This window comes from Dendrobium catenatum, unplaced genomic scaffold, assembly GCF_001605985.2.
Source record: "Dendrobium catenatum unplaced genomic scaffold, ASM160598v2 fragScaff_scaffold_1056, whole genome shotgun sequence".
Classification (NCBI taxonomy): domain Eukaryota; kingdom Viridiplantae; phylum Streptophyta; class Magnoliopsida; order Asparagales; family Orchidaceae; genus Dendrobium; species Dendrobium catenatum.
Genome location: NW_021319518.1, coordinates 8,659,658 through 8,671,264, shown reverse-complemented (window position 1 = coordinate 8,671,264; position 11,607 = coordinate 8,659,658). Strand labels below are relative to the sequence as shown.

The following is an 11,607-nucleotide window of genomic DNA, read 5'->3' as shown; positions in this document are numbered from 1 at the left end:
TATCAAGCACTTCCTTTGAAGTGTCAGCGGATAGATACCCGTTCCCAAAAAAAAAAAACATTGGATACCGGTATTCATTCGACTGCAGCATTTCAATACCCCAAAAAAAATATCTGGCAAAACAAACTTCAACAAAGATATATCATATACGGCTCCAAGCCAAATTAATAAGCATTTGAATTATAGGTGCGCAAATCGGAGCATCATTACTGTTCAGATCTCACAATAAAATAACACCGTAAATGTGTGCATACAAATAAAAAGATGAAAAATGAACAGTAGTTATATAATCATTTAGTTCTGTTCATCCCCTTGAGCACCACCGCTCGCTTCTGCAGCAGCAGCGGCCATCAACTCATCGAACTCTTCAGTCTTGCCCAGTAATATTGAAATCTGATAAAACAAAACTGAATGAATATATAGAGGGGTTTGGAGGAGTAAATTAGTATTGCAATTAAAGCTAACCTTTGCTTTCTGCAATGGTCGGACCCTGTAGTCATCTTTGATATCCACAGTAGATGTCAAGATCTCTGCACAACATATGGGAGATTTAAGCAACTAAAAAAACTGGATTAGAGGATTAGGTGAGAGTAAGAAATCTCACGCTTCACAGTAGCAAATCCACTGTTCTTCAGAATCTCCGCAACGGAAACAGTAGTTGCAATGGCTGCAAAAAGATTCGTAAGTCATTGCCTATATTCTACGAAAAGACGATTATATACTGTGATTAATCATTTCTGCATTTAAGAATAGCCAAAAAAAACAAGGCAAGAGGTTAAAAGAAAATGATAAAATTCATCATAACTGTCCTTAGAATCAGACCATGTTGGCTTTAATTTCCTGGTTTTGAAGGTCATGATACAGCACTAGCCCAATATGCGGCGAAAAATTATTCTGTGCGGAGTTCGGACGTTGTCTAAAGATTAATAAAAATACGCCATGATATCTCAAAAGTGTACCGCGTTCGGTACCGAGCGCTGGTATTGCTCGGTATTGCACTCGGTACCAAATAGCATCGGACGTTTCTCTCGTTCGGTATCCGCACGGAATAATCCCTCATATGTGGCACCTATGACAACCTACTTGAGCGTGTTGTTTGTTGCTTTTGCATATGACTTTTATATTGGTTGTAGCATTTATAGCAGATTTGGTTGATGCTCGGGAAGGTTCAAAAAAAAAAAAAAAAATTGAATTATTTAAGCAGACCATATTAAGTATCTAGCAGAAATCCAAAATTAACTTAGAGATAACATTACACCAAAAATATCAAACATAGAAGTGATATATCATCAAAAAATTATCCTGCTCGGCCACGAATCTCAGGCAAAATTAAGTTGAAAAGTTTTAAAATTAAATTTGGGACCATCCGAACTATGATTTCAACAAACTTACAGTTAAATTGAATGACTCAGAAAGACGACCACAACGACATCAAATTCAATCACATATGAGCCCAAATGGGTCCAAATTAAAGACCCGAAATGCCTTTGGAAGGTTCAAACCATAATTTGAATTACCAAACGTGACATGGTTATAGTCGAATCGAGCAGCTCGATGAGACGAATCCAAAGAGCCCAAGATAGTTGAATTTTGATATCATTAAGACATTAAAATACCAAATAAATGGTCTACGATCAAGGAATTCAACAACGACCATCTATTCAAACACTAGTGGAATCATTTCAACTGGACGTTGCTCTATGATTTTTCCTCTTTCCGTGGTTTTCCATATAAAAATTCTAATATTTATTTTTCTTTTGTTTATATGCTGGATATCCATACAATGATGAGACAAAAATTTCTAACTCTATCACCGCATATATTCTAGCCCGCAACAAGAAGTAATAGAACGAATGCATAAATCACTTTCAGAGCAAGCAAGGGAGCTAGAGCCCTTACCCATTCGGTTTTGAAGGTCATGATACAGCACTAGCCCAATATGCGGCGAAAAATTATTCTGTGCGGAGTTCGGACGTTGTCTAAAGATTAATAAAAATACGCCATGATATCTCAAAAGTGTACCACGTTCGGTACCGAGCGCTGGTATTGCTCGGTATTGCACTCGGTACCAAATAGTATCGGACGGTTCTCTCGTCCGGTATCCGCATGGAATAATCCCTCAAGTGCAGCATATTGTTATGACTTTTATATTGGTTGTAGCATTTATAGCAGATTTGGTTGATGCTTGGGAAGGTTCAAAAAAAAAAAAAAAATTTTGAATTATTTTACCAAACCATATTACGTGCAAGTATGTCGCAGAAATCCAAAATTAACTTAGAGATGACATTACACCCAAAATAGAAAACATAGAAGTGAAGTATCATCAAAAAATTATCTTGATCGGGCACGAATCTCAAGATAAAATCAAGTTGAGAACTTCTAAAATTAAATATGGGACCATCCAAACTACGATTTCTGAAAACTTACAGTTGAAATGAACGACTCAGAAAGAAGAACCCAATGACACCAAATTTAACCCGATCCGAGCCCAAATGGGTCGAAATCAAAGACCTGAAGCACCTTTGGAAGGTTCAAACTATAATTTGAATTACGAAATGTGGCATGCTTATAATTGAATCGAGCAGCTCGACGAGGCGAATCCAACTAGCCCAAGATTGCTGAATTTTGATATCATTAAGACATTAAAATACTAAATAAATGGTCCACAATCAAGGGATTCAACAACGGCCGTCCATTCAAACATTAGTATAATCATTTCAAATGGATGTGACCCTGTGATTTTTCCTTTTTCCATGGTTTACCACATAAAAATTCTGATATTTTATCTTTCTTTTGTTTGTATGCTGGATATCCATGCAACACTGAGACGAAAAATCTTAATTCTATCGCCACGTATATTCTAGCCCACAACAATAAGCAATAGAACGAATGCATAAATCACTTTCAGAGCAAGCAAAGGGAGCTAGAGCCCTTACCCATTCCAAGAGCAGAAAGCTCGATTTCATTGTGCACTTGCATGTGCCTCTGCAAAAAAAGAAACATCATCAGCAATAGTTTCATATTAGCATTTGGTGCTACATCATAATCATTAAAAAAAAAAAAAAGAAACAAAATTACATAACCCGATTATAGAAACATCTTCATGACTTAATGTTCGTACAACAAAAGATCTAAACAGCAAAATAATTTATCAAAATTTCTTTACTCCAGATTTCCAAAATTTGCAAAATCCCCTTTAAACCCTATTAGGTGCTCCATTCACGCAACATTCTCCATTAAGATTCATCAAACCTTCTCCACAAAAAATGGGGACTCGCAACACTATAGAAACTACCCCGCCATCAATGGATGCGGAATCATGCAAGAACGAGTTGCTGGTGATTAAGCCGTCGTACCTTGGCGAGATTAACGTAGAAGAAGAGTGGCTTCTTCGTATTCGAAACCTGAATGCGATACTTCTTACGCGGATTGTTTATGCTAAGGCCATTCACAGCGTTGGTAACCCCTTCCATTTTCCCGTAAACCCTAAACGGGAGGAGGAAACCCTGAAACCTTAAATAGCAGAATCAACGAAGAGAGAGAACTCCCAAACGACAACCTTAGTCCTAACCGATTAATCGAGAAGAAGGGAATTCCACTATAATTTATGCTAAATTTGAGGGGGAACAAAGCGATATGACTATTTATAGCCGAACAGTTAAGAAACCAGCCTTTGTTCAATTCTTTTATGCAAAATTAAAACCGACAATTCTCTCTCTCTCTCTCTCTCTATTTCTCTCTTTTCAGGTGGAATGATAAAAAGATATTTTAACACGTAGAGTTGTTAGGCTATTTAATTAATTATTATTTAAAATATTTAACTATTTAAATATGATTTTATTAAAATTTTTATTGTTAACAGACTATTCATTATCTAATAATAATTGTTAAATATTAAATTATCACCCATTTATTTAAATATTTTTGGACTACTAATGATCTAATTAATTATAGTGAAGGGTACTTTTTTGATTTTCCTCACTCTTTTTGCGCAATAGAAATGTTGCTGCCGCGCACTCATGACTTAGTATGAGAGATCTCCTCTAAAGGATTTGACTGAAGCTAAAATTTGAAGCCAAAAGAGGTTTAAAGTTGATTTTTTAGTAGCTTAATAGAGCAACAAGCTCACCAATGAGAAAATCTATTTTAATTTTTGTAATTCTTCCTTTTAAAATTATTTATTAATCCAAAGAAACCACCAACATTTTTTTTTTACACATGAAAAGCATCAATAATTCGTTTTCTCTTTACTCCTCTCTCGCGAGTCACAAGTCACAACCTGTAGCACGAATTTAGTTTTCTCTTTAGCTCATCTTTCACCCTCAAATGAAGACCACCCTTGGAAGATATTTATGTCTTTTAAGCTCTAAGGGTCATATTATTTGTATTCTTAATTTTAATCTTACAGCTACTCTTGGCTCCGGTAATGAGACGAAAAACGGAACTATTTTAATATATTCTAATCTTCTAAATGAGACGTCAAATATAACTATTTTTATTTAGATACTCCCCCCCGAACAAAATTTTTGGCTCCGCCACTATCACCTACCAATAACAACAACCGGAACTACTAAATTTCTCAAAAAAATAAAAATGGTGCAATCAACTTTTATTTCATCAAAACATAATTACAATTATTCAAGTTATAGAAGTCTGTACATTAAATAATTAAATGTTGGATTACAAAATTATACCTTAAAAAATTCAAATCTCAAATTGTCTCTACACCTAATTTGCTCGATAAGATTTTTTTTCCTGAAACATTAAAAGAACATGGTAAGCCCAATAAGCTCACTAGTCAATAGACTCATTCACTCCACTTAGATATCAAAACTTAGTTTACTAAAACATGGCTTAGAATATTTCTTAACCTTATTTTAAAAATATTAACATATAAAATGTCATAATTAGAATGTCAATGTCCTTATGTCTGTTTATATCTCTACTTCCTCTTAGACCTCCTTTTACCTCCCACATTTGCGTCAAGCAGATGGGGCCAGAATAGTATGATGCGGAGCATGTTTACACCCAGGTCCTACCGGACAACTTATTTTTTATAACAGACTATAGCATTTGCCACTACCTAATTTCTATTTTCTTCAGCATATATATAGTACTAATATTACCTTTTAGTTTGTTACACCCTTTTTAGTACAGCTCAAGGAGCTACATAGAGGAGAGGAAAAGCAATTGTAGACAGAAAATTTTACAACTAGAAAATATACACAGCAACTTGGCTGTCTCCCCCCCCCTTCCTTCTCTTCCTCTGTTTTCTTCTTGTTTCTTCCGCTAACATCCTTTGCAGGTCATTCGCCGCCGGCCTTCGTCACATCCGCTCCAGTCGACGATCTACGCTGCATCAGATTTTGGTATCAGAGCCAGCGAATGGTAGAGGAGAATGTCCGATTGCGGCAAGGATCACGTCTCTGAGGAGACCCGGAACTTAGATGCATTGTGGGCGAGCCAAGATAGCATCAGTCACCGTTTGGATGCTTTGGCTGCTGATGTCCAACGATTGACAGTAGAAATGCGCCGTGAGTTTAATCTCAATAGGGAGAAGCAGCACGAACTACCCCCACGCCGGACAATGCCGCACAGAGGCTTGACCACCGACCACCAATTCGGACTGTTACCTACACCACAGCCCGAGGTGTCAGACTACGAAAGTGAGTCGGTGCTCTATCCTGGAGCAGAACCCGTGGAATCTGAAGAAGACGATGAAGCTCATCCCTATCGTCCTAAGTTCGCGAGACGCCGATGACCAATAGTTCACAATCAGCGATCGGGAGAGTTCAAGATCAAAATTGATGTTCCCTTCTTTGATGGACACCTACATATTAAGGATTATTTAGATTGTGAGAAGGCAGTAGAAAATTTTTTTGATTATATGGAGATCGAACCCGACAAGCAGGTGAAGTACGTGGCCTGTCCGCTGCGAGGGGGTGCTAGTGCCTGGTGGGTGCAAACCTTACAGATCAGACAACGGGAAGGTAAAGCTAGGCCGGGTTCGTGGATGGCACTGCATGAAACAGTTACTCCGAGCTCAATTCCTACCTACAGATTTTGAGCAAATCTTGTACATGAGGTATCAACATTGTGCACAAGGAAACCGTTCTGTAAGCGAGTACACAGAGGAGTTCAATGTGTTGAGTGCCCGAAACAACTTAAATGAATCCACCACTCAGTTGGTGGCAAGATACATAGGCGGCCTCAAGGACAGCATCCAAGATAAATTGGAATTAAATGATGTATGGTCCTTACCACAAGCTGTCAATCTAGCTTTTAAGGTCGAAATGCAGCAGAATAGACAATCAAAATCTATTACACTCCGTCGTGAGTGGAAAGAATCTGCTAGCGGAACGAGTAAATTACCATCTCATTCTGTAAAGACAGGCCAACCTCCTCTTCTACCGACGCCAACGGCAATTCCCGCAAACACGACCACTGATCCCAGACTGCCCGCGAAACCAAGACCTCAAGGTAAGGATAATCCTTATGCTAAACCTTCAACACTAAAATGTTTTCGTTGCTTTCAGCCTGGACATAAGTCCAACGAATGCCCACAGCATCAACAAGCACACCTTGCGGAAGGATCAAATAGGGATGAACACGAGAATGTGGAAGAAGATGAGATAGATGATGTGGTCGCTGATGAAGGAGAGCCATTAATATGCATTCTCGAAAAACTTTTACTAGCCCCAAGGCAGAACATCAATTCCCAACGGCATGCTCTTTTTCGGACGCGTTGCACCATTAGGGGCAAAGTGTGTGACCTTCTCATTGACAGTTGATGCACTGAAAATGTGATTTCCAGGGCAGTGGTACAAAACCTCCAGCTGAAAACTACCAAGAATTCAAACCCCTATAGAATAACGTGGGTAAAGAAAGGCATGGAAATTGCGGTCACTGAATTATGCAAAGTGGTGTTCTCTATTGGCAAACAGTACGTTTGCAAAGTCGTCTACGACGTTCTGGATATGGACGTCTGTCACTTGATATTAGGCCGGCCATGGCAATTCGATGTGGACGCCATCTACGATTGCCGAGACAACATCTATTCCCTGGATTATAAAGGGAGGTGGTTAAGGTTGTTGCCACATTCTGCCGAAGACAAAACTTCACGGCCAGCGCAAGCCAAACAGGCCGCTATGCATTTGGTCACGGGCCACTATATGCCCTTCTCGTAACCAAAGTGGCATCCGGCATCGCAACTGCTAACACACACAAGGATATCTCTCAGCTCTTACAATGTTATGAAGAGATTACTCTGGATGAACTTCCGCCCCTACACGAAATTCAGCACTGTGTCGACTTCATTCCCGGATCCAGCCTTCCTAACTTACCGCACTACCGCTTGAATCCGAAGGAGCAGCAGATACTTCAGGGCTTAGTCGATGATTTGGTCAAGAAACAACTGATACAACCTAGTATGAGTCCTAGTGCCGTGCCAGCACTGCTCGTCCCAAAGAAAGACGGGAGTTGGCGGATGTGTGTAGACAACAGGGCCATCAATAAAATAACGGTCAAATACAGATTTCCCGTTCCCCAGATTGACGAGTTAATAGATCAACTCTCAGGATCTTCCATTTTCTCAAAATCGGACCTCAGGAGTGGCTATCACCAAATTCGCATTCGTCCCGGAGACGAATGGAAAATGGCCTTCAAGATGCCGCAAGGGTTATATGAGTGGAAGGTCAAGCCCTTCGGCCTATGTAATGCTTCATCGACCTTCATGAGGATGATGAATGAAATTTTGAAACCGTTTTGGGCAAATTCTGCATTGTGTACTTAGCACCTCATGGCAGTCTCACTTGAAGCATTTAACAGTGCTCTTTGATGTGCTCAAGTAGCAACGGTTATTTATCAACCTCCCCAAGTGCGAATTGGGCGTATCGCAGGTCTACTTCCTTGGATTTGTCCTCTCGGCCGACGGTATTCGAATGGACAAGTACAAAATATTAGCCATAACTGACTGGCCAATACCACAGACCTTCTCCGACATTCGCAATTTTCACGATTTGGCGAATTTCTACCGAAAATTTATCAAAAACTTCAGTCTGATAATGGCACCTATTACAGATGGCCTCAAATCCAAAGTCTTCCTGTGGACCGACGAACAACAGCAAGCATTTGAAAGAATAAAAACCTGTATCAGCTCAGCCCCTATTTTGGCGCTTCCGGACTTTCACAAGTTATTTACGGTGGATACTGACGCCCAGCCATTGGAGTGGGCGATGTTCTATCACAGGTCGAGAGGCCTGTAGCATTCTTCAGCGAGAAATTATCTCCAACACGACAGAAGTGGGCAGCCTACGAGCAGGAGCTATATGCCATTGTTCGTGCCTTGAAACAATGGGAGCAATACTTGCTCCACCAGGACTTCATCCTCTGTAGCGACAACAAGGCTCTCTCTTATATCAACAGCCAAAAGAACATCAATCGTATGCATGCCCGCTGGCTAATGTTCTTACAACGGTTTTCCTTTTCAATAAGGCATAAACCCGGTGTTGTCAACAGAGTAGCCGATGCATTGAGCCGGAAGCGCAGCTTGCTAGTCCAATTACAAACCCAGATCACCGGTCTAGAATGCTTAAAGGATCTCTATTAAGAAGACCCGGACTTCGGGGAAATCTGGAAACAGTGTCAAACTGATCAATGTGTTGATGAGTATTCGGTGCGCCATGGCTACCTCTTCAAGAAGAATCTGCTGTGCATTCTCGTCTCCTCATGGAGGCAACAGTTAGTTCGAGAAGCTCATGGAGGCGCTCTCGCAGCTCACGCCGGTCGGGACAACACTCTCCGTCAGCTCCAGGTGCGATTCTTCTGGCCTCGACTACGCCGATATGTCATTCATTTTGTTAACAGCTGCCTCGTTTGTCAAATTTACAAAGGCGGAGCTCAAAACACTGGCTTATATATTCCTCTACCTGTCCCGGATTCAATTTGGGAGGATCTAAGTTTAGATTTCGTGCTGGGATTGCCGAGGACCAAGAAGGGGAACGATTCGATCATGGTGGTCGTTGATAGATTCTCGAAGATGGCTCACTTTATCTCTTGTAAGAAGACTGCAAATGCTATGCTTATAGCTCACCTCTTCTTCCAAGAGATTGTTCGCCTTCATGGCCTTCCAAGGAGCCTCACTTCTGACCGCGACGTCAAGTTCATCAGTCACTTTTGGCGCGAACTCTGGAAACATTTGTAGATGGAAATTCGATTAAGCTCGGCATACCATCCATAGTCTGATGGTCAGATAGAGGTGGTTAATCGCACATTGGGGTCAATGTTGAGATGCCTAGTGCAGGAACATCCAAGGCAATGGGAGGAGGTTCTAAGCAATGCCGAGTTTGCTTACAATTCCATGACTAATCGCACCACCGGTAAAACTCCATTTAGTATTGTTTTTACTAAATCTCATAGTATTGCCCTCGACATTTCTATTCTCCCAAGTGTAAATCGGCGGCAACAACCTCTTTTGCGGATAACTTCGTCGATATACTCACTGAGGTTCGCCAACAAATTATTACATCAAACCAGCATTATAAAGCTGTCGCAGACGCCCACCGCAGACGTCACGTATTCAATGTCGGGGATCTAGTGCTGGTACGCTTGCATCGAGAACGTTTCGCACCGGGTACTTACTCCAAGCTCTCTCGCCGCAAGCTGGGGCCGGTACCTATTACTGCAAAAATTAATGATAATGCGTACACCGTCGCTCTTCTGAATGACTGCAATACTTCGCCAACCTTCAATATCTCAGACATTTGTCCATACTCACCTCCGGATGACGGAGTGATTACCATTAGCTCGTCGGAGTTGAGCTCTTCCGAGCCGGGGAAGAGCTGATGCGGAGCATGTTTACACCCAGGTCCTACCGGACAACTTATCTTTTATAACATACTATAGCATTTGCCACTATCTAGTTTATATTTTCTTCAGCAAGTACTAATATTACCTTTTAGTTTCTTACACCTTTTTTGTACAGCTCAAGGAGCTACATAGAGGAGAGGAAAATCAATTGTACATAGAGAATTTTACAACCAGAAAATATACACAACAACTTAGCTGTCCCCCCCCCCCCCCCCCCCCCCCCCTTCCTTCTCTTCCTCTGTTTTCTTCTTGTTTCTTCCGCTAACATCCTTTGCAGGTCATTCGCCGCCGGCCTTCATCACATCCGCTCCAGTCGACGATCTACGCTGCATCATAGTACTTGCAGTATTGCTTAATCTCTCAAGTAAGGTTAGAATCCCTTCCACAACTACATCAGTCGGATAGAGAAAAACGAGTATGTCTAGGGCCCTTTGTAATATAATAAAGAGTGCAATTTCTCATAATCCAGAACAAAACTCCTCCAATGACGTGAATCTAGAATGCAAATGTAATGTAATGGTACTTAATTTAAGTGTTCGGTGTAGTATGCATAAAATATGTAAACTATCAGTAAAAGTCACTTTTCTTGTATAACAAAATGCTCATTGGACTTTTTTTTACTTTCAAATGAACATTTACATGAATATTTCAAAACTTTTATATAACTACCGTAGTTGCCAAAAATCCTTTAATTCAACAATCTACTTGGAAATTCATACGGTAAAAATCTACAATTGAAAACTAGATTTCATATAGGCAAAACATCCATAATAAGTACGATAACATATTAAAAATCACACTGTGAAAAATTTGTAAAATTTGAGAAAAATACATTTTTTGTTAATATTTTTTAGAAACTTATTGGAATTGAAATCAAAGAGACAAGAATCTAGGTGTCGGCATGGAGCTCTACAATATTTTAAATTAGCCTACTATAAGAATCCCGGACCTTGGCCTCCATATTCCTTTCATCTCTTTCTCAATCTTCTTTTCCTTCCTCCCCCTCATTCCTTCTTCGATAAGCTTAGGATGGTGGTGAAATGAGCAAGTTAAATGAAATATTTTAATATTAATTTTTTACTATTTTGACCTACTACTGCGGCGACCAACTTTCACAACACCGCAACACTCCAGAGAATATATGAATATGCTTACCTGAGACCTAGTGCCGCAGCAGAGTTTCCTAGCATCGTTGTGTTCGGCAATTTTTTTCTAAAAACCAGAGATCTCAGTGTCGGGGCATCGTATCCCGCAGCGCCGCAACGCCCATAAAACAAAAATCTAAACTTGGATTTTTCTCATTTTTAATCTCAAGCCTTGGTTACTCTACCCATTCAATATTTTAAGACTCATAAGTACCATTTAACTTAAAATTGATGATTAGTTACATAAAATTGCCTAAATTTGATGACGGATACTACAATTTATCTCCTTCCTCTTTTTCTCTCCGACTCTCTCTCTCTCTCTCTTTTTAACTATCAATCTCACTTTCGCTTTCTTCTCTCTCCTGTTTTCACTCTAGTTAACTATTCCTCCTCTCTCTCTCTCTCTCTCTCTCCCTCCCTCTCTATCCCTCTCTCTATCTTTCTCTTTCTCTCTCTCTTTCTCTCTCCCCCCCACCCTTCCTCACTGGATCATGCTCTCATTTGTCCCCTTTTTTCTCTCACTAGAGTGGTTTAGAGAGAGAAGCTCTGGGATGGTTAGAGGTGGTGGCCCTAGGTCACCTCCTCCAAATGGGGG

General features: G+C 40.3%; 1 protein-coding gene across 1 annotated transcript; it reads right to left on the bottom strand.

Moving 5' to 3' along the window:
- Positions 1 to 140: 140 nt before the first annotated feature.
- On the bottom strand, positions 141 to 3,686 carry LOC110102816 (uncharacterized protein At2g34160). Its single transcript, XM_020831295.2, has 5 exons — positions 3,357 to 3,686; positions 2,937 to 2,985; positions 605 to 667; positions 466 to 530; positions 141 to 393 (listed from the first exon to the last, which is right to left on the bottom strand). Exons 1-5 carry the CDS (start codon positions 3,471 to 3,473, stop codon positions 295 to 297), a joined length of 393 nt encoding a protein of 130 aa, XP_020686954.1. The 5' UTR covers positions 3,474 to 3,686; the 3' UTR covers positions 141 to 294.
- Positions 3,687 to 11,607: the final 7,921 nt, after the last annotated feature.

Bases quoted from the DNA above. Each gene is read 5' to 3' on its own strand.
- LOC110102816 (XM_020831295.2), bottom strand. From the start codon at position 3,473: ATGGAAGGGGTTACCAACGCTGTGAATGGCCTTAGCATAAACAATCCG. The intron at 668-2,936 runs GTAAGGGCTCTA...ATCTTTTTGCAG, and splicing joins GCTTTCTGCTCTTGGAATGG to CCATTGCAACTACTGTTTCC. The intron at 394-465 runs GTTAGCTTTAAT...TTGTTTTATCAG, and splicing joins GACCATTGCAGAAAGCAAAG to ATTTCAATATTACTGGGCAA.